The sequence below is a fragment of the Triticum aestivum genome, chromosome 7D, assembly GCF_018294505.1.
Source record: "Triticum aestivum cultivar Chinese Spring chromosome 7D, IWGSC CS RefSeq v2.1, whole genome shotgun sequence".
In the NCBI taxonomy this organism is placed as follows: Eukaryota; Viridiplantae; Streptophyta; class Magnoliopsida; order Poales; family Poaceae; genus Triticum; species Triticum aestivum.
The window spans coordinates 106,466,277-106,493,324 of record NC_057814.1 but is presented as its reverse complement, the minus strand read 5'-3'; the positions used below and the strand labels follow the sequence as shown (position 1 = coordinate 106,493,324).

General features: G+C 45.3%; 2 protein-coding genes across 3 annotated transcripts; one reads left to right on the top strand and one right to left on the bottom strand.

Moving 5' to 3' along the window:
* The first annotated feature begins 17,895 nt into the window (after positions 1-17,895).
* On the top strand, positions 17,896-19,235 carry LOC123165708 (hydroxyproline O-galactosyltransferase GALT3). Its single transcript, XM_044583403.1, has 2 exons — positions 17,896-18,821; positions 18,914-19,235. The coding sequence occupies exons 1-2, from the start codon at positions 18,065-18,067 to the stop codon at positions 19,141-19,143; spliced, it is 987 nt and encodes a 328-aa protein (XP_044439338.1). The 5' UTR covers positions 17,896-18,064; the 3' UTR covers positions 19,144-19,235.
* On the bottom strand, positions 19,221-26,869 carry LOC123165707 (uncharacterized). 2 transcript variants are annotated; one of them, XM_044583401.1, is made up of 9 exons: positions 26,661-26,869; positions 24,542-25,902; positions 24,090-24,450; positions 23,578-23,662; positions 22,949-23,005; positions 22,171-22,230; positions 21,864-22,082; positions 20,483-21,769; positions 19,221-20,104 (listed from the first exon to the last, which is right to left on the bottom strand). In XM_044583401.1, exons 2-9 carry the CDS (start codon positions 25,851-25,853, stop codon positions 19,778-19,780), a joined length of 3,708 nt encoding a protein of 1,235 aa, XP_044439336.1. In that variant the 5' UTR covers positions 25,854-25,902; positions 26,661-26,869; the 3' UTR covers positions 19,221-19,777. The 2 variants fall into 2 exon arrangements, with proteins under 2 accessions (XP_044439336.1, XP_044439337.1); XM_044583402.1 differs by having other exon boundaries at positions 26,670-26,849.
* Between the last annotated feature and the right edge of the window lie 179 nt (positions 26,870-27,048).

Genomic DNA, 27,048 nt, shown 5'->3' with positions numbered 1-27,048 from the left:
CGGTATCTCAATACCTAGTTCAATCTCGTTACCGGCAAGTCTCTTTACTCGTTCCGTAATACATCATCCCGCAACAAACTCATTATTTGCAATGCTTGCAAGGCTTAAGTGATGTGCATTACCGAGAGGGCCCAGAGATACCTCTCCGACAATCGGAGTGACAAATCCTAATCTCGAAATACGCCAACCCAACAAGTACCTTCGGAGACACCTGTAGAGTACCTTTATAATCACCCAGTTACGTTGTGATGTTTGATAGCACACAAAGTGTTCCTCCGGTAAACGGGAGTTGCATAATTTCATAGTCATAGGAACATGTATAAGTCATGAAGAAAGCAATAGCAACATACTAAACGATCAAGTGCTAAGCTAACGGAATGGGTCAAGTCAATCACATCATTCTCCTAATGATGTGATCCCGTTAATCAAATGAAAACTCATGTCTATGGCTAGGAAACATAACCATCTTTGATCAACGAGCTAGTCAAGTAGAGGCATACTAGTGACACTCTGTTTGTCTATGTATTCACACATGTATCAAGTTTCCGGTTAATACAATTCTAGCATGAATAATAAACATTTATCATGATATAAGGAAATAAATAATAACTTTATTATTGCTTCTAGGGCATATTTCTTTCAGAAAGTGCGTCCAAACAGCCAAACGAACCGATATTGACCACATTCGATGGCAAAACACATCCGAACTGTCTAGTCCGGACGTATGCGGGCGAGTTGAGGGTCGGTATTGGGATGCCCTTATACTCGTATATCTAAGTTGGTGGTTTGCATCGATGTGTCACCTCTTTCCCTCCCACGCACAATATTTTCTTGTTGCTCCTTCTCCCTTTTTGTGGCAAACTTGCTCCTTCTCCTATAATATCGAGTTTAATTGTCACCCATAATAAAAAAAAGTTTAATGGCGGATCGAGAGAGTGGACAGGGTGGGCCATGGTCCACCATGGGATTGAGGCACCCTTTGTTGCAATGTTTTTTGTTGTTGATAAAACAAGTTTTATACTCCCTTCGTCCAAAAAAACCTGTCCCAACCTTGTCCCTCAAATAGATGTATCTAGCACTAACTTGGTGCTAGATACACCATTTGATAGACAAACTTTTTCGGACGGAGGGAGTATGAACTGTTGTCACTGTTGGTCTAGTGGGTTGTGTTGAGTATCATTGTTAGTTAGGAAACGTAGGATAGCGTAGGATTTATTCTACCTTGTCTTGTACTCCAAGTTGATCATTGTACTCCTATATATATGCCCATGAGGCTCAAGCAATACAACAAACGATTCCACCAATCCCTCTCTCCCTTCTAACATGGTATCAGCCTAATCTCGGTCCAACCCTAACCACCGCTGCTTCCTTACCGCGCCACCCCCGGGGCGGTCGATCTCCATGATCGTCACCAGTGGCCGCCCCGCCCGTACCTAGGGTTCGTTCAGCGATCTTGTTGATCGGCTGCCCTAGAGAGTCTTTTCCCCGATCCAATGATTGGGATTTCTTTTCTCTCGCTGATTAATTGATCAGTTTTCTTTTTTGGTTCTCCGATCTGATCTAAGATCTGATTGAGTCGCCCGTCCGCCGTCATCCCACCGCGCGTCTCTGCTAATATTGGATCGTGGCCTCCACAACTCTCCTCCGTCCAGATCAGTTGCGGCACCCCGGCTTCACGCATACACCAGCGCGCCACAAGTGCGCGGCCCTACGATGCTTGGTTGTGCCACGCCGCGTGGCCAAGGCACCCCGCGTGGGCGTCCCTGATTAAGGATGGCAATGGGTAGGATATGGGACGGGTAGAGCAATACCATACCCATACCCGTGTAGGCAATGGGTACAAAATTCTACCCATACCCGTACCCATGAGTATGAAACTTTACCCGCACCCATACCCGATGGGTATCCATATCCATTGGGTACCCAACGGGTAGATCAAAAAGTACACAAGTTATTCACAATTTTATAGTCATCAATAACACATTTGACAAAAAGCATTTGACGGAGAAGAGGGGATTTTGTGTGATTATGCGAGGCTTAATTACGGGAGTAGTTGAGTCGCCCAGCTCCTTTGACGCTACCGACCCTTGCGCATATGTTGGAGCTACATGAGTAAGGTTCACATGTCAGTATAAATAGGTAGGGTATGGGTATATCCATGGGTACAAGGCTACTCATGACTTAACGGGTAGGGTATGGGTATTACCCATGGGTATAAAATTGTGACCATACTCTGCCCATGTGGGTACGGTATCCGCGGGTACCCGTACCCATGGGTAAAATTGACATCCTTATCTCTGATTGCGCTTGTGTGGCCGGCCGCTTAAGCTGGTGCATCTGCCCACGTTGCTTCGTCCTATAGCTACATGCACCGATGCACCGTCCTGGACGAGGACGTGTTGGACTTCGAGAGCTGGTTTCGCTCTACATCACCGCCGCATCCAGTGTACAGCGCGGCCGTTGTCGCTCCTGTTCTCGAGTACAGCACGCTCTTCATCGATCGAATAACGGGCTGCTGCTGCGTCGCCCCTTCAGGCCGCAGCATCGTCGCCCTGTGGTTCTCCCCGTGGCTGCACCGATCTGCGCCGTCGCTATATTGCTCCTTCGGGTCGTAATGCCGCGGCATGTGGTCCCCGCCATCGCCCTGAGGCCGTTCCCGTGGTTGCACCCATCCGCGCGCTGCCGCTGCGTCACCTTCGGGCCGTAGTGCCGCGGCCCGCGGTAGACCGCGGCCTCAAGGCCGTCCCCGAGGCTGCTCCGACCTTCGCGCTGCCACTGCGTCACCCCGTCGGGCCGTAGCGAGCGTGGCACGCGGTCCCTGCAACCGCCCCGAGGTCTTCTCGCCGTCGCCTCAACCCGCCTGCCGCCGCCGCATCAGCCCTTCAGGCCGTGGCGCCGCGGCCCGCGGTCCACCGCCGTCCCAGCGCGTTGACTTTTCGTGGTATGTGCCGCGCCGCCTCCCTTGGCGTGGGAACGCCACCGTCCGCGCCGGTCCTCGTCACGATGTCCGGTTCTTCCTCGCCTACTTCGAGCACCATCGTCGCGCTTCTGTCCTAGCCGCCGCCTCCTCAAGCCGTCGCCGCCGCTCTTCTTCCCGGTCCACGGCGACTATCACGACACCGGCCACCCCAACTCGACATCGATCACGGTGTCTCTCGCACGGCTACCTCAACAATGGCTACACCAGCCTACACTCTCGGCTACATCGACATCGGCACAAAGGGCTACCGCCTTGCTTCAGCAACCTCGTCGGTTGCCACTCCAGCCACGACTTCCACGATGCATCGACTGTTACGACTGTGGGGGGGTGTCCGTCGGCTTGCCTTCGGATTCTTCTCCAGTCTCACTGTCTGCGTCGCTACCGTTGTGACTGCGGGGGGATGTTGAGTATCATTGTTATTTAGGAAACGTAGGATAGCGTAGGATTTATTCTACTTTGTCTTATACTCCTATATATATGCCCACGAGGCTCAAGCAATACAACAAACGATTTCACCAATCCCTTTCTCCCTTCTAACAGGTTGGGTTCGCCACTCATAAACAATAATACACATCTCGTCCCTCAACTATATGCAAAGTGCGTGCTTGATCTTGCTGTCAAAAAAAGGTGCGTGCTTGATCTATCCTCTTTCGAGACAAGCTGACCGATCAAGTTTTCAAATTTCATAAGTTTGACCCACCTCAGCTTCTTCAATGGTGCACAAGCCGCTCATTATTCATAGGTGCACACCATAATTTGATTCTTTGAGAGCACATCGGCAAATTATCTGGCAAATTGACATAGAGTTGCAGTTAGTGCTGTAAGCGAGGACGGATCGGCCTCCCGAGAAAAACGGATCGGCCCCCGCGTCGGCCCCCGCGCGGGCAAACTCGGGTGGCGGCGCCGCCCATCCTTCCTCTCCACCGACCCTTCTCTTCCCTGCCGCCACCGCCGGCTGGAGCCGCCAGGGCAAAGCTCCTCGCGGTGGCTGGCAGCGGGGCACCTCTACCCTTCGCGACTGGACTGCTGAGGCAGGGCAGTTTGTTCAGACGGGAGCGCCGTGCTCGCGTAGGGCGCGGTGGTGTAGCACGGGACTTGCAGCGGTGGTGCAGTAGGCCCGGGGCGGTGTGGTGACTGCGTGCCTGACCAGGAGGAGGAGGAGGCGGCGGCTATCTGTGGTGCAGTCTCGTCGGGCGGCGTGGGTTGTGACAGCATGGGCCGAAGGCTCTGTCTTGCTGGAAGGCGACGGTTGACGGTGGTGCCTGATCTGAATCGGGTGGCTTCACTCCTACCAGTTCAGTGTGCTTCTCCGTACGGATTTGTGTTGCAAGATGCCGGTCCTAGATGCGGATGGAGCTGGAGGTGGGGATTCATATCGGGAGAAATCCTAGCCGGCAATGGTCGGCAGCGACGGCGACGACGTCCGAGGGCGCCATTTTCTCTCCATGAAGACGTTCGTCAGATCTGCCTTCACCTCCATCACACCATTTGTTTCCCGGGTGAAAGCCCTAACTGCAATGGGCAGCGACGGCGTCTTCGGCGCTGTTTCCTTCTTGAAGGTGCCGCCTTGGGAGACTGTTGGCTCGTGGACACCACTGGGTTGGCGTTGGCGGCAATATGGATCGGGAGGTGGTGCGGTGTGGCATCTAACGCGTCGACGATGGCGGGTCTCGGCTGCGTGGCAGCGGGGTCTCGATGATGGACGTATGTTGATGGACGCGCGCAGGGTGGTGGCGTTGTCTGGCGTCGCGGTGGCGTCGACGGCAGCTAGGCCTGGCAAGGTCGATGCGTCAGTACAACTCTGAAGATGGATCGGTGAAAGACGGCGGCGGCGGCCTCTGAGAGTGCGTCGGACCGGTGTGTGCCCCGGACCTGGCAATGTGGCTTGGTTGGGGCCTCCGGTTTTAGATGTTAGGCTATGGTGCGAGGTCTGTTTGGTATTCGGGTCGGACTATCGGCACCCCTTCATCAAGTGGATAGGAGTCGTGATAGGCTAAGATGGTGGCTTCAGACGTACTGATGTATTACTTTGTAAGGTGTTTGTGAATAATTAATAAAGTGAATGCCTGCATCGTCCAGAGCAGAGGCCGGAGGTCTTCCTCCTTTTTAGAAAAAAAAGAGTTGGTACTGTAAAAAGGAAAATCAAAGGGATAACGTGCAGCCCACACCTCAACACATGGTTACATGCACAACTAAAAAAAGGAATTCCACACATACACATTCGTTGTTTCAGTGTAGGGTTATTTATCCCAAAAAAGCAAGATTGTAGGGTTGTTAATTTACTCACAAGACAGTGTAGGATCACGTGTTGGATAGAATAGGCTTTGTCAACGGTAGTACAGCACGGTGCACGATACAGTGACGCACGTACCGACCGGTAGAGCATCTAATGTTGGAGTTTCCAATGCATTGATACTAAGATGGGGTGCTAAATGCATTAAAAGGCTTAGCAACCACTCTCCCAATACATTGGTGCTTACCTTTTGTATAGCTAAGCCTGCCTCATTAAATGTTTAACACTAAAACACCTTTATGTATTGGTTTTAGTCATTTTGCATAGGTCCACGCGCTTAGCATCATTTCCTTCTGGGATCACCATAATGTTCTCTCTTCTCTTTAATTGCCCTGCCACATCAGTTTTTTTACCTATGTGGCATCCTTAGCACCGGCCTAGAAAAGAATCTCCGTGGCTTCAGGGTCAAATCACAGTTTACCGATAACACTTCCCAGTGGCAAATGACAGAGCAGCACTGCTAACTAGGACCAATGCTAGTTGGGAAGGTTCCATAAAAGTACTGTATTCGTGTGTGTAGGTTTATTCGGTAAGACTACCCACAATGGGAGTAACATAGGTAGTAGTAACATCACACACATCTAGATAAAGTAGATGATGTGACAAGCAATAAATGAAGAAAGAGAAGAAAATAGTAACATATATAGCTAGTTACTAGTACGTAGTATGAATAACATCACACATCTCAAGGCAAGATGTGTCTATAGTCTAATAAATGAAGTGTTGCATGTTATCACACATATGTTACTCCCCACTATAGAGGTAGTAACATAGAGTAGTAATATGGGCATGTTACTAGTCTATGTTACTACCCACTGTGGCTAGTCTAACTAGTACTTCCATTTCACACATCATGGTCTGTGTATATCTGCAAAGTTCATGTGTATTCTGCACCATGGCACACAACGCAAGGTCGTGTTCGAGCAATGTCGTCGTTGTCCTCGTGCTCATCTTCTACGTTTTTGGAGAGTGCATGGATTTCTAGACTGAGTTGGCCCGAGTCTTCTGTATTTCCAGGTAGTGGTCTCTAGGGGAAAATGTATAAAGAAAGAAAAAGAAAAATTACCCAAAACTAAAAAGAAAAACGAGAACATAATCGAGTAGAAAGAAAAGGAACATAAGAAAGAAAAACACTACTTCATTTGTTCCATAATATAGTGCATATACTATATCACTAAGAGCATCTCTTACAGACCCGTATAACGCTGACCCGCAAAACGCGTTTGCAGTTTGCGGGAAAACGGTTTTGTGGGCCGGCGCAGAGGCAGCCCGCAAAACTCGTTTGTAGTTTACGAAAAAACGGTTTTGTGGGCCGGCGCGAGCGGCCGTAGAGGCAGACCCCGCAAATGGACCCGTATAAAAGGATATTCGCGGAATATGCTTTTTTACGGGTCGGCTTTGCAGGGTCTGCTCGGGCGCCGCTCCCACCGGCCCGTAAATCCGAAATCTACACTTCAATTTGACACAAAATAATACATTTCTTTGCTCTTTCAACGGCACTGGATACATAGGACATCACTAAATCTTTGTTAGAATAGCAAGACCAAAGAAAACAAGAATCATAATTATGCATTTTAGAAAATTTCCAACTTCCATACCTGCTCCCACTAGTTGGACCAATATCTTCTCCATTCATTCGTTGTTGATCTGCGGATTCTTGATTTTTGCATTCTTCATTCTTCGTCTTTGGTTGTTTCCCCTCTACTTTCTTCTTTAGTTGCACATGCAGCCGCATCATTAGCTTTGATTCTACTAAGGAGTGCACGAACATCTATAAGTTTCTTTCTATCCATAAATCAATGTATTCGCCTTCCCAAAACCAAAATGAGCATCCATCTTCCTACACACATGACGATGTTCGAAATGAGCTATCGCAATTGAACCAAAGAATACGATGCCAAAACCGAATGAAAAGAACACATACCCCATCGTTTTCGCATTTGAAGAACACCCACCGGGGTGCTTCGGTGTGCCCGAAGTTAGACGTGGCACTGTCCGCGTGCAGTCGTCACACTGTATGAGCGGCATCGGCGAGCCGCAGAGCCGCTGCGCGAGCGCCGAGCCTAGCGGACGGCCGGCCGAATCCATGCCGGCAAACCGTCGGCGGCGGCGACAGGACGAACCCGTCCTGCATACGGGGATGGGGCTTTGTCGGGGCTGTGCGGGGTGCTCCCCGACCATTCCATCGCTTGGCGCAACCACCGGCGGCTGGAAAAGCAAAATCCGGCCACCCGCGACGAACGACCGCAGATCTGCAACTTTCCGGCCCGCCGACGCAGGAGGACATGGCGGAGGGCAACCTCATGCGTGTGGCGGCCTTTCGGCGTGATCCCGCCGGCTACTTTCGCCGGAATTGTGGGCGGCGGCCCGGCAGTGAGGCGAGGGGGAGAGGGGAGGTGGTAGGTGGGGAAAAGCGCGGGCTGAAATGTCCTCCCCACCAACCGCTCCCGCTATATGCAGGGTACCGATGGGCCCCAGGGGGACCGGCGTATTCGCGGGCTGGGGTCGAGATTTTGCCACGCCCCTCAAAAATATTTATGGGCCGGACGCATTTGCAGGGTCTGTTCGGGCGGGATTTTCCGCGCCGACCCGTATTTTGGCGGTTATTTTGCAGGTCGGGTTTTTACGGGGTCTTCTAGAGATGCTATAAGCTCTCTAGAAATGGAGGCCTCTCATTCAGTTGAGGTCATCAATTTGAAATTAGGTCACCGATTTTGACTGGTCAACAATCTCTCAGTCAATTCTTTTAATTCACTATTGAAAGAACATGCGGTGCCCCCATGTTTGGTTTTGGTAATTGATGACAATCTCTATGAACTAATGGTTGCCTTGAGTTATATTTGAAGGATTTGTCCATAGGCATTTCTTGAAGTCCATGTGTTGGTTTCAAGGAGTTTATGTGGTGACCAAGGTGTTATTAAGGAATTATCCAAAGATTGGTCATGTGAGAGTTGAGCTTATTGCAAGCATGTCTTGAAGAAGAAGATTGTGTGATCATTCATGTTTACCTTCAAGACATCATCCAAATGAAGAGAGTTGGAAAGAGTCAAGGTTGATCAAGACTAAGTCAAGAGTGAATCAAGTTGATCAACACACAGAGCGCACAAGATGTACCGAGGGATCAAGCGATCACATGGTATGGTAAGCATTGTCAATTACGCTTTGTGTACTAACCCATGGTCTTTGTGAGAGTTCTTTGTGGGGTTAGGTTGCGGTGTGCAAGTTCAAGTGAAGCGGGCAAGTTCAAGTAAAGCATCACGAAGAGATCAAATGCTTGAAGCCATTGTGGTGACAATGGACTTGTGAAGATGTGCGGAAGGGTGGCTCACCCATAGTGGAGTATGGGGGAGCAATCAACTAGTCTTCACCGAGCCAACGCAATCAAGAAAGGTGGTCCATCTTTAGGGAGTCAAGATCGTCATCATCTAGCTCAAGTGGACCATGTGCAAGGCAAAGGTTTGCTCTTGATAGGTTTTCTATTTTACCGGTCTCATGATGGTAGTTGGGAGACCGGGTTATAGGATCGATTGCCGTACTATCAAGGGGGGCTCTCGATGAGTAGCTTGATCGTATCATTCATAGAGAGCTCAAACCATTGCATCCTTGCATCATCTTTATTGGTTCTTATTTGGTTCTTCTCTTTGTGAGTTTTGGAGCTTATGGTCATCTTGATGACAAGCTCGAGTTCATCGAAAACGGAGTTCACTCACATCTTCTATGATGTTTTCGATGTTGGAGGTTATGTCGGTTCTTCTTGGTTGGAGGTTTCACTCCTCTATTTGTTGGCATACCTCCCCTGCCTCTTCTCGGTTATGCTGTTTTGATGCTACTCGTCTTCCTCTATCCAACAAGCTTGAGTTTGCTCAATTCGGAGCTCATATGAAGAAGTTTTGGCAGTTCTGTTTTTCTCCCTGCGGTAGTACCGCGGTGGCAGCGGTAGTACCGCTTGTAGCGTCAAGCGGTAGTACCGCGGTGGCAGCGGTAGTACCGCTTGTAGCGTCAAGCGGTAGTACCGCTCCAGTATCGCTCTACTACCGCCTCGATTTTGGGTCTGCTCTTTTCGTGTCGGGTTCAGCGGTAGTCGCGCGGCAGTAAAGCACGGTAGTTCCGCCTATAAGCGGTAGTACCGCTCCGGCCGAGCGGTAGTACCGCTGTGGTGAGCGGTAGTACCGCTTATAAGCGGTACTACCGCCCCAAGGTTCATGTTTTGTTGATCCGTTTCCCTGCTTCTTCCGCCCGAGCGGTAGTACCGCTCATGGAGCGGTAGTACCGCTCGTGTGCGGGCTGAGCACATAACGGTTGGATTTTTCCCCTCCTATAAAAGGGGGTCTTCTTCCCAATGAACCTTATCCTTTGAGCTCGTGTTCTTCCCCCATTGTGGACCTTCTTCGAGCTTGCTAACTCTCAATCCCTCCATGGATTCTTGCTAGTTTTTGAGGGAAAAGAGAGAGGAGATCTAGATCCACATTTCCACCAATCACTTTCTCCTCTATGTGAGGGGAACCCCTTGGATCTAGATCTTGGAGTTCTTGGTGTTCTCCTTCTTGTTCTTCCTCTTTTTTTCCTCCCTAGCATTAGTTGCTTCGGTGGGATTTGAGAGAGAAGGACTTGGGCACTCCGTGTGCCCTTGCCATTGCATTTGGTGCATCGGTTTGAGTTCTCCACGGTGATACGTGGAAGTTACAAGTTGAGAAGCTTATTACTCTTGGGTGCTTGGTGCCCTTGAGCTTGTTCCTCTTGGGTGCTTGGGCGCCCTAGACGGTTGGTGGTGTTCAGAGCTCAATCATTGTGGTGTAAAGCTCCGGGCAAGCGTCGGGGTCTCCAATTAGGTTGTGGAGATCGCCCCGAGCAATTTGACGGGTTTCGGTGACCGCCCCCAAGGGTTGCCAAAGTGTACGGGTTCGGTGACCGCCCCCAAGGGTTGCCATTTGTACGGGTTCGGTGACCGCCCTCAAGGGTCCCTTAGTGGAATCACGGCATCTTGCATTGTGCGAGGGCGTGAGAAGATTACGGTGGCCCTAGTGGCTTCTTGGGGAGCATTGTGCCTCCACACCGCCCCAAACGGAGATTAGCATCCGCAAGGGTGTGAACTTCGGGATACATCGTCGTCTTCGCGTGCCTCGGTTATCTCTTACCCGAGCCCTTTACTTATGCACTTTACCTTGTGATAGCCATATTGTTTCTTGTCATATATCTTGCTATCACCTAAGTAGTTTTTCTTGCTTAGCATAAGTTGTTGGTGCACATAGGTGAGCCTAGTTGTTGTAGGTTTTGTGCTTGACAAATTAACCGCTAGGTTTATTCCGCATTTGTTCAAGCCTTAACCGTAATTATTTTAAAGCGCCTATTCACCTCCCCCTCTAGGCGACATTCACGATCTTTCAACTATGCTCTCTAATTTTGGAGCTCTCTCATTGCATTGAGAAATTCCATTGGATTTGGTTCATGAGTTTGACCGGGTCAACAATTTTTCAAATCAATCAGAAGCAGCCGGCCTATAAAAATATATCAACCCCGCGCACCCTCTCATCACCTAGAAAAGAAAAGGCTCAACATGTGATACTTTAGCATCAATATAGTACTTGCAGCCACCACCGCAGAAAATTTTCCCACATAAGTATGAGTTGATTAGCAGACAAAACAAAATCACACCGCAAAAGGCCTACCAAAACACCGCGTATATGAATAAAAAAGAAAACACACTCCATCATCTTCCGCACTAACCAAACCAAATACTCACTTTGTTCCAAAATATAAGCTATATTATTTTATTGAAAAGTCAAATTTCTTTAATTTGACCGAGTTGAGAGCCAAAAATATCGACATCCACAATATTAGATAAATAAAATATTAAAAATCATTTCATGTTGAATCTAAAAACGAGATTTGATATTATGGATACTGATATATTTCGACACAAATGTGGTCAAACTCAAAGAGGTTTGACTTTTCAAAAAACTAATACACCTTATATTTTAAAATAGATGGAGTACAAAAATTATAAAAATCCAATAACATCAATGGCAAAGCAAAGCGCACCCAACCCTTCTAGTGTAGATTATTTTGAAAGCAAACTTTCATCATTTATTGAAAGAATATATATCTATAATATCAAACATGTACAATATGAAAATATATCTCATGATGTATTTAATGACATGCATTTGGTATTCTAAGCGTAGGTATTTTCACTCTAAACTCGATCAAAGTTTGTACAATTTGACATTAGAAAAATCTATAGGCATTACATTATGGAGTCGGAGGGGAGGGCGAGTACTAATAATATTAATAACAACTCCCATATTTAGATGTTTATTTCTTCGTTGCTATTACTTGTCTTTTGGAGGATGCTATTCGAAAACAATATGGATCAGCCAGCTCATCATAACATGAAACATCCAATGCTGGCTAATGAGTAATGACCCACGACAGAAAATGATTTTGTTTTGTTTTGCGAGTGAAACAAAAAGGGAATTCTAATGAAGCTGCTAGGTGGCGGAGTGTTTGAACCAATCATGACACACCACCATTATGTACTTCTACACCCCTCCTTGTGTTCTGCATTTTAATTTTGGTATTGACAGACCACAAGTTCCACATAGTACTATTTCAGAAAAAATCAAATAATTCAGAGATTTCAAAAAAAAACTGACAAGGGTAGTTTCAAAGAGTTTGATATCATTTTATGCATAACTATTCAATTATTTCAGTAATCTTCCAAAATTTATATTTTTTATTCTATGTTTTCTATTATTCAATTTATTTTGCAAATATAATTTATAAATATCCACACAAATTTTAATAAGTCATATTTCAACCATTTTCCAGAACATTCCCCGACATTCTACGTAAATTATAATTATTTCATTCATGTTTCAATCAATTTCATCCACATATATATAAAAGCATTGTTTCAAAACAATTCATAAATTTTCACACACATTTCAGTTATTTCCGTCATAATTCTACCAATTTTAGAAACATTTCACAAAATTTTCAACTTCTTTAGATATTTTTAATAATTCCAACCATCTTTTTATCAATTTCATAAACAAAGTTGCACACATTACAAATTTCAATTATTTCAAGCACATTCAAATAATTTCTAACACATTTTAATAATTGTAGCTTCCTTTTTAAAATTGTGAAACATGTATTTCAAAAAAATTAAAATAGTTTTTGTAACTCATTTTGATTATGAGGTCTTTTCATTTTGGTTGATTTAGTAAAATTTATATATCTTTAAATATAATGATATATTCTTTTTGGTATTTACGGCTATGTTGCAAGATATCTAGATCATGCATATGTACTGGAATACTGGTAAATGTGCTCACCAATCTCAAAACAAAGTTTAATGGTCTCAGTTACCTAGTGGAGCCGATAGAAAATTCGTGTATGATGCCGCCATACTTGTAGAATTATGCTCATGAATTTCCACACAGAAGTTTTGTGGTGAAGGTATAATTTTCCTAACTCCCCACTTTTTCCTCGTTGAAATGCTCCATCGAGTTTATCAACCATGGAAAAACACGAATAGTTTTTCTACGGTTTCTAGAATGGAGGCGGCTAGCTCTTCCCTTTGGCTAGTCAATGCCGCCATGGGTTTCCTTGGCCTCCACCGGCCACAACGACGGTGAGAGGATGGGGGAACCATAGATCTGAGTGTCATGATCCGTGTCTCGTATGGTCTTTGAGTTCTTCATCGCCAGTGAAGTTGGGGCAGCAACGCGACGTGATTAATGGTTCCTCGACTACCCCATGTTTATGTCTTTTCTCGGAATGGCATCGACAAGTACGAGAATGGTGTCTATCGCGGGCACTCGGTCTAGTGTGATTACCGTTAGTTCACGGCAATGGTGTTCGACAAAGGGGATGGCGTTGCGACATGTTGTTCCCTAGTTCCATCTATGTCCGATGAAGCTCTGCCAGATACGACTCCACGTGGGAACTTGTGAGTTTTCTATCCCCCACCTTGTCTGGATGGAGTTGGGATTATCTTATGTCCCTCCTCAATGTCGACTTCTCCGAACCCACCATCCATCTAGTTCGCGGTCCTTGGCATCTTCTAATCTACATTAGCAACTTCCCTGTCGTCGCTTCTACAAGCTCCTTAATTTCAACAAGCTTTCTCCAGTAAGATGGAGGTCCATATGCCGAAATGAACTAGCTCACGGCATGCCGTCAAATATATGCAAAAGGAAGACATTGCTGATTTCTTCAAGCTTGCTTATAATTTCTTGTTCTTGAAAGAGTTCTTGTAATGGCTTTTTTCATTTAATGGACCTTTATAACAAACAGACGTTATGTTTTTTTACTAATCCTACTGAATGGCTCCCTCCTCTTTTTTTGGTGTGACTGAGCACGCAAAGGGTCACTCGATTTTTCTAGTGTCGTTTTCTACTACTTGTGAGTGCACATGCATGCCTCCAAAAGGTTGAGTTCACATGCATGCATATAAGACGAGAATGCTGATGTCAACCATTATTTCCTCTAAATTCGATATTCAAAAAAACTTATGGATAAAATCATCAGTCTGATTCAAAATTTATTTTCACCATTAAATCCATTGAGATCTTCGAAACTAGATCCCATATTGATATGTTAACATTATTATTCTAGGTCCTAAGTTACCGAAGCTTAGGTACGTAAGTTATCACGCATGCTGTTCGTAATTAAGTTATCATTCTAACATTAATGGGGCATAAAAAAGGGTTCCCCAACCTTTCCTCCACATGCACATGCATGCATGTACTCAGTGGCGAATCTTGGATAAAGATGAAGGGCAGGCTCAACTTCTCAGTACAAGGGTTGGAACGGGTAGACAACAGGCTAGACACTAGACATTGGGTTGGGATGGTCTAGGAACTAGTAATAAATTTGCATTTTTCAGTTTCAGAGGGTAGGCTTGAGCCTGTTGAAGCATGCCCAATAGAATCGCCACTGCATGTACTGGAAGACAAAGGCTGAAGTCATCCTAAATTCTTTTCGTTTCAAAATTCAAATTTTTTTTTGTAGCCCAAATGGTCGGCCCGATTTAAATACATTTTCACCATTAAAACCGTCGCAACGAGACCTTCAAAACAAGATCTCATGTTGGTATCTTTCGACAATTTGTTTTGGGAACAAAGTTACCAGACTTAGGATACGTAAGTTACCAGTCCCGCGGTACGTATACCACATTTTTACGGAGAAGTTAGCGAGATATGTTTCAACAACTTTTCCCTTGATCAAAGTTACAAAGATGTTGAACATAAATTATCGGATCTGTGGTGCATAAATTATCATGCTATTCACACAGAAGTTATCGTGGTATGTTTCAACAACTTTTTCTTTACTCACGGTGTTTATACGTAAATTATTCGCCATGTGATATATAGGTTACCACTCCTTTTATATAGAAGTTACAGGGGTATGTTTCAATTCAACAACTTTTTATCTCCGGGTCAAAGTTACCACAATTTTATCTCTAAATTATCAGGTCTGTGGTGCATAAATTACCACATTGTTTACATAGAAACTACCAAGGGCATGTTTCACAAAAAAAATCCCGGGTCAAAAAGTAACCATGGTGTTGCACATAAGTTATCAGGTCTTCAGTGCAGAAATTACTATTATGTTCACACAAAAGTTACTAAGGTATGTTTGAACAATTATTTTGTTGGTCAAAGTGACCATGGTGTTGTATGTAACTTATCATATCTGCACTATCATCGTTTGGTGAGGTAGAGGGCAAAGGCTCGAGATTCTCAGTTTGATCCATAGTTTTGATAGCTAAAAAAGTTCCCGCATACAAATATGGTAAGGTAAAAAATGATCAAGTACAAAGCTTTTCTTCCACTTGACACAAAAACATGTACTGAGTTAGTTATTGGGTCTATGCGGGTGTTTTTTACCCACTAAGGTTCAAATCCCCATGCCGCATCATTTTTTTCCTTAATGGAAAACCCACGTAGAACGTAGCAAGAAAAAAATGATTCAACTTCCACCCCCACACATTATTTTTGGATTGGGTGAAAAAAAATCCACGTGAAATGTTGGGAAAAATGGATAAAGAAATAAATGAAAACTGGTGAAAACGAAAAAATGGCGGCAAAAAGAAAATCAAAGAAAAGACTTAAAATACCAGAATGTCCACCAGTACAGAAAACAGCCACGTAAGGGCGGGTTGGTTATTGTCCTGGGCCTCCTGTTGAGCGATATTGGTGGAGCTTGCACCAAAAAGTTGGACGGGCAGGCTATAAGGATTGCTACTAGCTGATATTTTATGACCCATGGGCGCGCTATAATAGGAAGAGAAGCTTCAGAGCTGGGCGGGCCATGGCCTATTTGGTCTTGCCTAAGCTCCACCGATGCCGAATGGCCTGGGTTCAATTCCCATGCAGCTCACTATAGTTTTCCCATGCATTGCGCTCCTTCGATCATGATCGAACAGTTGGGAAGCCATTCGAATATGTCCCCAAATGAGTGTGTTTGACAGTTACATTTGTCATAATTTAATATATAGCCTTTGATCTTTTTGCAAAAAAGAGTTTATCAACCTTATTTGTACTACTCCTTTCAATCTTTAGTCCATTAAATGCATGACATATAAGAATTTAATTTTGGGACATGTATGAGTAAGCGATTAATATCGCGTCCATCATAGTAAATAAGGTCTCCCCAAATAATAATTTGGATGTGCTACTTGATATATGACCTTTGATCTTTTCGCAGAAAAATAGACAATATATGAGTGAAGCCCATGTCTAGCCGATGAAACTCATGATTTTTTTTTATATCTGATTGCTAATATTATGTCCTACCTAAAATGTTAAAAGTGCAGCTTCACTTTTTGACCTCTCCGAGCGCACACCTGTGCGGGTTTTCCGATAGAATCAAGTGGAGGAGAATCGCTAGGGATGATGCATAATTGGTTTCCTATGGTCACATTGGACAACTGAGAACAGTGCACTTATTCAAATGACTCATGGACTGGGAGGAAAGTCAAATCACACGAGACAAAACCCGGTGGACACCAAGAGTACAATCACATGCATTTACTTACATTTCCAAAAAAATCTACAACTTTCAAACGCATGTCGAAATTATGGCATGTTTCCATTGTTAGCCTTCTTCAAAACTAGTTCTTCGTATTGATATGTTTTGACAAACTCTTTCTCTGATAAACTTTAGTGCTACATGAACTATTTTTTTTATTACGAGAAACAACTTTATTATTGTGCAAGCCAACTTCCTGTTAGATTTGAAAGAGTGTAGCATGTGCGTGCAGAAAATTTAAAAATCTACAACTTTTTGAATCGACTGTTGGAGTTAAGATTCGTCACCCTTGGAGTTGACTCATGTGGCACTAAACTTGCACACAACTGCTAATTAGTTGCATGCAGTACTGTGAAAAATCAGAAACTAAGTTGCTTAGTGTTTCTGAAGTTGCATACTATTGCTAATTAGTTGCTCCATGGTACTCTGAAAGTTGCCTACTATGATTTTTGAGTTGTCTACATGAAAAAGTAAGGTATCCACATCGCTACGAGGTTGTCTACTCCCTCCGTCCGGGTTTATTGGGCCCGTGAGCCACCAGAAGTTGTACGCATTTCTTAGGCCACTGCACTACTTGATCTCCTCGATTCCTTCCTTCCCGCATCGATAGATGGAAGCCAGCTCGCACGCCTCGCTGATTGGGTATGCATGCACGCTGCACGCGAGGTAGCCAATTCATGCATGCGGTTAGTTAATTAGGCTGATTAATAGGAGCTATTAAGGAGTACAATAGAGGGTATTTATTCCCCGAATCCTGCTTTTCCTTGGTCACTGTGATACGACTTTTGGGCCTAATAAATCCCGACGGAGGGAGTATCTTGGTTATACTTAGTTGCCAACAATAACATGGAAGTTGCATATCATGGTTCCTAAGTTGGCTACCCTGGAAACTAAGTTCCTTGCAACCCCGGGAAGTATTGTAGGGACAACTTCTGAATAATATTAGGGTACCCATTAGTCATGGTAGGAAATTTAATGTTAGACAGTCATGGTATCCAACTTACAATATCATTAGGTCAACTGACATTATGAAAAACAAACATGTAGGGAGTTGCTTCTCGTATCACTAAAGTTGGTTCTTGTGGCACTAAAATTGCTCATCGAAATAATTCATCAAAATATATTCATATGAGATCTAGTTTCGATGATCTATTTGTGAAGAGGTATAGCTATCGGTCCCTTCAAGGACGGCAGAAACACAATTATGACATTTTGCACAAAAGTTTTAGCTTTCCTTTTTTTTCTAGACATGGTTTCCTTTTTAGGCGGAGTGTGTAGGCACATACTTTTTTATGGTTATGTGTCTAGAACCATTAGCCAATAAACGTGTGGGGGCACACAGACAAGATGAGTCACCGTTTCCTTTTCAGTCAAAGTGAAAAAAAAGCTTTCTTCTTATGGATGTGTGCCTAGGACCACTCACCAGCAAATTAGTACTAGCTAGACGCGTCCATATTATATTTATCAATACGGTAGGTGCATGATAAAGTGACATAGAGTACTGGCCAATAACGTTTCCAAGACAATCTCCGCGGCTTTAGAAATCAAATCAAATGTAGTATTTTCTACTTAAAACCAAAATAAATCAAGTGTATTTATTGCTTCATTTAGCAAGAACATTTCCCATTGGCAAACGACAGAACAGCCAGCAGTGCTTCAATTCCACACCTCGTGACCTGGTACTACTATATATGTATGCGCCCATGTGTGCCGTGCACCATTGCACACAACACACAACCTAAGGTCGAGCAATGTCGCCGTCGTACTCGTCGTACTTCGGGAGGCCGTCCTACTGCGCCATGGCCCTCGTCCTCCTCCTCACCCTGCTCTGCATCACCGTCCCCGCCTACCTGCGCAACCCGGTCAGCGTCGCCAGCTGCTTCACGGGAGCCGACGTCCGCGCCGCCGCCGCCCAACCAGCGGCGTCGTCGGCGTTGGTGGCGGACGACGGGGCCCGCCGCCCGGGCCAGCTCCGCATCCTCGTCGGCGTGCACACGATGCCGAAGAAGCACTCCCGGCGGCACCTGATCCGGATGGCGTACGCGCTGCAGCAGACGGCGGCCCTGCGCGGCGCGGCGCGGGTGGACGTCCGGTTCGCGCTCTGCGCGCGGCCGATGCCGGCCGAGCACGGCGCGTTCGTGGCGCTGGAGCGCCGCGCCTACGGCGACGTGCTGCTCTTCAACTGCACCGAGAACGCCGAGGACGGCAAGACGTACACCTACTTCGCGGACCTGCCGGCCATGCTCGGCGCCACCGGCGGCGAGGTCGAGGGGCGCGTCCCGCGGCCGTACGACTACGTGATGAAGGTGGACGACGACACGTACCTCCGGCTGGGCGCGCTGGTGGAGACGCTGCGGCGGGCGCCGCGGGAGGACATGTACTACGGCGTGGGCCTGCCGTTCATGGACCGGGTGTCGCCGCCGTTCATGCTCGGCATGGGGTACGTGCTCTCCTGGGACCTCGTCCAGTGGATCGCCGCCTCCGACATGGTCAGGAGGAAGGCCAGAGGTACGCCCTCCCTCTGCCTGTGAACCATGAAGTCCAGTAGAAACATCTGTCTGTCACCACATGTCCTTAGAAGTCCTCTGCGTGTGCATCAGGTGTGGAGGATGTGACCACGGGGAACTGGCTGAACGAGGGCGGCAAGGCCAAGAACAGGGTGAACATCTTCCCCAGGATGTACGACTACAAGAGCGCCCAGGCCAAGGATTTCCTGGAGGACACCATCGGCGTGCACCAGCTCAAGGAGGACATCAGGTGGGCGCACACGCTGGCGCACTTCAACGCCACCTCCAGCGACCTCCGGCCTTCCAGAGAGGGGAGCTCATAGATTCGTATGTGGAAGACCTGTAAATTTGCAGAGTCAAGCTGCCTCACTGAAGGGCAGTCTGTCTAGAAATCCAGCAGTTCCACATGCATATCATACATTTGGCATTAATTAAACACTGAATTCCAGAGTTTCCAAACAGGGCCTGAATGTTGCATTATTTTCCACTTATAAGAGCATCATTTCTCTGCACTGATAAGAGCTCACTAGAAAGAACTAAAATACAATGAACAGCCATGCTAGATGTACAGAATAAACCAGAGGCCTTCCTGGAGACAGGAAGGTGAAATATCTACTTGCCAATTCGATCCGAGAAAGGACCTCACCATCCCTGGGACGCCCATCGCGGCTGCTTGGATCTTTACTAGAGGGAATGCTTTCCCACGCTCACCGACAGCTAGTCGACTTTATGAACGGCATGGCTATACATGTAATAGACCATCCTCACCATTTCAGTTTCTCTACTCAGCTCCAGACATGAATTCCCTGTTCAAGTGATCATCTGACAAGGGGTATGCGCCAACAAATGGTTGACATGTCTATCTCCACTGGCGTCGGCTGTAATTATCGTCTGGCGGATGCAGCAAGGTGAGCACAGCAGATATCTTGTGCAAAGAAATGAAACGCTAGAGACCTTTTAACTCGGGGCAGGGCTCTTTCTAGACCTTCTTGACTCACTGGACTTGTGTTCAGGACCTGCCTCTTCCGGCATTTTGGCCTGGCTAGATTCACTCGCTCGAGACCTAGACCTGGATATCCGTCGGCTTCTTCTAGTTCCTGTGTGCTTTTCTGCATCTGCATCCGTTGGCTTCGACTTTGCTCTGACCGACCTTGCACTAGAAGACCCACGCGATTTCCGTTTTGAACTCACACCATGTTTAGCCACCTGTTTTAATACTTGTTGGGTTTGACACTGGTCATTATTTTCTTGCAACTCTGAACAAACAATTGATGTTGAAGTTCCCTGCACAACGAAATATGTATATGTTATCGGCGAGCTTCAAGAACAAGAAAAACAACATGCAGAGAATAAAGGCTTGAAAACATTCAAATCATTCAGGAGGAAAGATTTTTTTTTTTAATTTCATCACCAATCAATGATCGGCTGATAATTTCGGTGCGAGAACATGTGAGAATCAGTCCACAAAATACAACACCAAACATCTTGAAACATCAGTAGCGCAGTGCTTGACATTTAATCATAGCATATCAGAAGAGGAAAAAACACAGTACAAGACATCTTGAAACATCAGTAGCGCAGTGCTTGACATTTAATCATAGCATAGCAGAAGAGGAAAAAACACAGTACAGTGCAACACCAGATTCATGTGCCAAGCATTACCTTGTTTGTAGTCGAACATGGTTCTGTGCCCTGAACTTGCTCGTCTTCAGAATCATCCATTTCCTCACATTCAAACTCAACATGCTGGCTCTCTTCCTCGGAATCACTCAATTCTTCTTGTTCCATTACAATGCCTTGCATTGTTTCCTCACCAGGCCCTTCAGTGTCATGATGAGGACTAGCATTTCCAGGCTGTGAATTCGAAATACTAGCTCTGTCCTTCACAGGCCTTTCTGGCTGAATTCTGGATTTACTAGGAGTACTTCTCAAATCCTTTGCAATCCTGAAATCCACTGAGGAACACAAATGAATGTCCAAATCAATGTTGTTATCCTTCTCACAAGGGCTTGTGGATTCTTGCATATCAATGCCGTTCTCTCTTTCGCTTGTCGACGCTTCCCTAACTGTTGACTGGTCATCCACTGGAGGTTCCCTAATACGACCGTCAGATTGATTAGAAAGTGGATGACAGTCCTCTTCTGGTACTTCCACATGCATCTCAGCTTCAGGTCTTTGCAGCAGAGGATGGAAGTCGATGGTATTAGCATTGACAGGAGCTCTTTCCATGCCATCTGTAGTCTGCGTATTACTTTTCTCAACTTGAACTTTCTCAAAAGGGAAAAGATTATAATTTCTTGAATGACTAGTAAGATTTTGAACCGAATGGCTATGTGACGAAAGCACTTCTCGAGGATGCTGAAAAAGCAAAGGATGCATTTGAAAATCTTGCTCAGCGCCATCTTCCATCGAACGTGCATCACGCCCATGTTGTTGTGATCTGTCAGTAGTACTATGATGAGGGAAAAGATTTAGCTGTGTATAAACACATTCTGTAAAGGTTGGAGGTGGCACAGGAAACAGATCCTGCGCCGCATTCTGATGAAATTCCATCTGAGATATCACACGGACGGAAGGAGGAAGGTTTACAGGAGGCAAATCTGGGGCCAACTTGACGACATGGCTGCCTTTCTCTTTAGACAATTGTGAAGCTTGCGGTTCATCCAAAGTCACACCAAACACCCTTTTAGTTGAAGGACCATCAGAAGCGCAAGAGCTAAAAGGTATATATGCAGCGCCGACACCATGATGCGTACCATTTCTTTTATGCTGCTCAAAGCGGCCATATGCAGAACCACATTCATCATTGAGGCTGGTGCCCGTTTGCATCATATTCATGCTCCTATTCTCTGTGTCTGCTAAAAATGCTTCATTGACATACGGATCATCACCATCATCATCATCATCATCATCATCATTTTCAACATCCTCAAAAGCATCATTATCAGTCTGTCACGAAAGCAATATACATCATGCTCAATAACACTAGTCTAAATGGAAATAGGTATTCAAGGTTCTCTTGTGAGTTCGGTAACACACTAACCTCCTGCTCACGACCTACTTGTGAATCAGCCATGGAAGCTTTTAATTGCCTCCTCTTCGCTTCATATGTTCTCCTCTTTGCTTTCAAAGCCTCACTTTTACTGTAAGATCGCTGGACTCCATTGGCAACTCTCCACTGACGCTGGAGCAGCGAAGGATCTCTGTATGGCACAACAAACTTCCAAATAGATGTCCAATCATGTTTGAATATCTTGAGCCCCTGCATCAACGTAGGAATGAGGGGAAAATTAAGCAAATACCAATTCAACAGGGAACAGAAGATAGTCTGCAGACACAGATATAACCACCTCTTCGATACGCTGCACTTCCTCACTAGTCAATGGAGAATTCTTCATACGGCGCACATCCTGCATTATTTCGACCAAGAATATGCTTAGTACTTTGGTAGTATGTTGATTTTTTCAAAGACAGCAGTCAAGTAAATCAACATCTACATCCTATCGGGGATCACCATAACAGCCAGAGCACGAGGATCGGGTCATCCCAGTTTCAAACCAGTATTGGTTCTTGCTAAACGGGAACATATTGACCTACTATTTTAAAACACACAGGAGTGCTCTTTGGAACTTCCAGTGACAAGAGGTAAGCTCATAGAGCCCCACCAAAGCACTATAAATTTCGTCATTGTTCTATACCCTTTAAAAATAGAGCTGGTAGAAGTCATTTCTCAGCTTGCTTCTAATTATAATAACCAAATGTGATATGGTCCATATTACAGAAGTTGGCTTTTACAGTTTCCCAGGGATTTTTTGAGTCCTACTTTACGTTGACACATAAGAAAAACTGAAAAGATATGTTGCAAAAACATAAAAGATTAAAATAATGGTGATTCAAACACTGCCAATACTTCTTCAGGGGCTTCAGTACTTAGAATATCACTATAGAAAAGAAGTCACTGCCGAGGAAACACATATCAGTTTCAAAACTAGACGATGGGATGAACCGGCACCCCATACTTATGCTAATCAGTTAAGACCTTTAGAAATATTCTTGAACCTCAAAGGCTTATAAGAATTCCTTAAGCATATTATGTACCAGTAAATGGAAAGATGTATACTTACTTACCTTGACTGGATTGTCAGTAGCTTTCGCTGAGCTGCGGTTCTTCTGTCTCACAAATATCTACACTACAAAAAGTTATGTTACTGAAACAGCATAAAGCATACAAAGAGAAACCAGGATTTTGAGCAGCTGAAAACTTGGTCAAGAGACAAAACTAAGCACTGGGCAAAATAAGAATTTGCCCATATGATCTGGAGCTGTGGTTCTTAGCTGGGATTAGAGGATCAAGATTGATCTAAGCTTGCTCGTATAACGGCAACAAAAGCAGAACAATTTACAGGCAGTAGCCTTTGTTGAAATTAAGCATATAAGAGTCACCAAATCTTTATTCAAAACATGCAACCTGGTGTATTAGTTATTAGGAGTAGATATCAAATTAGGCCGGCCGTAGTGCCAGCACCCAGCAGTTTGGAAACTCTCACTTCCATGTCAATACAATCAAAACAACACTTGTTTCTAATACCGACTCTTTAATGAATTCCATTCCTTCATACTATCTGATAGTCAGACAAAGTCTGTCATAACACCAAGGGCACGAAACAAGTGATGAGAATACTAAATTGGTATGTCTAGCAAATAATAGAAAACTGCGAGGTACTCAATGAAACAAATAAATGACACCACAATAGTACCTGATGCGTTGATTTGCAAGGAAGAAAACGCTTTTGTATCGCTTCCCAGTCATTATTATATTCCAGAAGTCCTAGAGCTAATAACCTGCAGGCAGAACATAAAGTAAGAATGTTACATAGCCAAGAAAACAGATGATAGCACAGTTGTATTTGGATGATATATAATCATGCAATTGAAAAGGGTAATATATGATGCCACACTAAGCAAGTGGACAAAAAATATCAAACTTAATATGATTAACCACCCAAAAGGAGACCTTAAAAAAATTTCAATATGAAGATGAAAGGACAGCTTCGTAAAGCCATATACAAATTGCATAAAACAGTGACAGTAATACAGGAAAGAAAACATTACAATCTCAATGGAGACTACAATAAAATTTTGACATTCAGCATTCCTTAAACCTTACATTTTGAAGATTGAAATTCATGCATTATGGATAGATTAGAATTAACAGAAAAGAAAACCATAATGCATGCCTTATAAACATTAGTGAAAATGTAAATCATACCCGTCCTCTGCATCAGTGAAAAGCAGTCTACTGACCATAGCTGCGGGAGGTGGCTTATGAGGAAACAGCGAAAAATTGAATAGTGGATAAAATCTCTGCGCCAATCTTGCAATATCAAATGGAACAAGAGCAACCGACTCCTTTTTAGTACTCTCAAAAAGGGTAGCAGCTAATGATTTCTTGGGCTGTGACTGGCCAGGTGAAGCTGGCGTTGATGTGGACACATTATTTGGTCTGTCTTGAGAAATATTGTTAGCATCTCTGCCAGTGCTAAGTACCGGTGATGGAAAAAGTGGTTCTTTCCTAAAGCGGATCCTCTCTGGAGTGCCATCCACATGGCTTTTTCTATACTTCACAACAGCTGTCAATTGAGTAAAAAAAAGATTTTAAGTCATGGCAAACAAGATGAAAAAGAGTATTTGCAAAAAAAAAAAGGGTACTTGCTTACTCACCGCCTGCAACATCACTTAAATAGCTGAGGGCCAAATGAAGTGGTGAGACATCAAGGATGGACATAACAGGATTCTTAATTAATGGAATCCATTGGCATTGCGAGCTCTCAGAAGAAGCATGACTAATTGCTGACCGAAGATGCTGCCCTTCAAAATAGAATTGTTGACGAATAGTGTTTTTCCTAGCCAATGCTTGATCACGGTAGCCAACCAACTCAACTATCATTTTTTTAACATCAGCAGCCACACGCTGTTTAGATGGGTCGAGAACGCATAGAGAGAAGGTTTGGATCATGAGCTGAACATGTTCATATATCAAAATATGCAATTGGCCAAGTTGCTCATCAGTAAACCCCTTCACTACAGCAGCACCAGTTGCTGATGATGATGAGGAAGGGACATTGATGTTCTGGGATGGATACTGCCCAGGAACCTGGGGTGTAGGTGAGAAATTTGGGACAATCGGCCGCAAATTAGGTTTAGTTGATTCCTGTTGATGATTGACTGCCCTAGACAACTCAGGTCTCTTCTTCCTAGTCTGAGGCCTATGACCATCTTTCTTATTCTTACCATTTATGTTCTTATCATTCTCGACATTTTCACCACCATCACTTTCCAGGGCCTCCTCAATTTCGAGCTCAAAGTCTGCATCATTCTCATCTTCATCCTGGGTTTCATCCCCCTGGCAAGCCTGTGTGCCATCGCCTCCACCAGACAGGACAGCTGAAAGAAACTTGCGGTATTCCTCTTCCTCATCAACATTCTGCAGGTCACCATCATCGTCAGATTCCTGGAGAAAGGTCTCTAACTCGTCGAGTGCGTAATTTGCCAGAGAGTATCTTGCCCGTGTCCGCCTGCAGATTGCATCTTCCTCGGTACCTTCATGCAACAGGGGATGAGTATTCTGTACTGGTGGAGAGAAGGAAGCTACAGTCTGTAAGGGTTTCTTTCCCAATCCATTAACACGGCCTTCTCCATTCTCACAATGCAACTGGGTAGAACTGCTCTCTGGAACATTTTCTTTGCAGGCACCTTTGGCTGATAAACTTTCTTTGGGAAGCACACAATCACCTGCATTTTCTTTGCAGGCACCTTTGGCTGACAAACTTTCTGTGGGAAGCACACAATCACCTGCGTTTCCATTACCAGGACTATTGCGAAGAAGCACCTCAGTGCTTGGTTGATTTTGAAAGCTAGTTCCCTCGCATTCTGCCTCTGAGGTGAGGCTTGACGAGGTCTCGGATGGTGATCCTTCCCTATATAAAGGGTTGAAATCCATGTCATCGTCCTCCACATCATCATCGACGTCCATACTAAATGAAGCAAGGGTAGCTTAGGCAAACAGCAGAACTGCCTACACCCTGCCATTCATTAGGTGAAGACAAATAAGTCAACAGTCTTAAAAATGTTGCTTGCTAGAAACAATAACAAGAGGCACAGCAATGAAACTTAAGACTAATACATATAGCAAATGCCTTAAATAACACGTAGGTAAAGCCGTAAAGGATCGTGGCGAAGTAATTTTAGCTTTTTATAGGAGATGACTTATAGGTGCAAGACGGCCATTTAAGTTTGGGGAATGATATTAAGTCACAAAAGCTCATTTAGTATTTAACTCGACGGTCGCAAATGTAAATTCTTTTATGATTACATCTTTAGTTACAGTGCATAAAGACCGACATAAGCATGTGATTATCAAGGATTAAGATGATGAACAGAACTTTCTTCGTGCATTTCACACGGCCTTGTCTAGAATAAATCATATCTTCCAAGTCTTTGGAGAATCAAGTCGCAATGGATGGTGACTAGAATGTATACAAGCACAAAGTAGACATGCCTAGAGTGTAATACTTAGGAAGAGGCATATATATCCTACAAACAACGCAATCCGGCCATAAGAAGGGTGAACCACGAACAAAATAGACTAGTTACCAAGCTATTCGAACCCTAGTAGCGTAATAGCGCCCGGATTTACAGAATTTTGGTGTGAAGGGGAACCAAAATTGCAGGTTTCCTCGCGAGAGAAACTTCCAAATTCGCGACCGACAGAGCGGGCCTTCGACAGTCCCGATGAAATTGATGAAAAAGATCGGGGCAAGGAGGTGAAATTAGGGCTTACAGTTCAGACCCGGTCAGGCGACCCCCTACGCCGAGGGGGACGAGCGAGAGGCGCGTTCAACTGGGCACGGGAGGAGCGGACCTCGTCGCCTGGGAGGGAGAGCTCGTCGCCGGCGGCGGCCTCGCGGGGGGAGGACGCGCGGCCTCGGCGGCGGAGGCGGACGACGGCGACGGGGAAAGAGGGTGCGGCCGTACGTGGTCGGTTACCCCCCAGCGGAACGAACCGATCGAAATCGGGTCGCGGACCGGCTCGCGACCCGTGGGCCTGGCGAGGCCCACGCGGAGAGGTGAAACAAGCCCACCGCCCAGCGGCCATCTACCGCCGTGACATTCGTCAAACCCTAGCCCGCTCCGACCCACCGTGCCGAGGCAAATCGAGCCGTCCATCC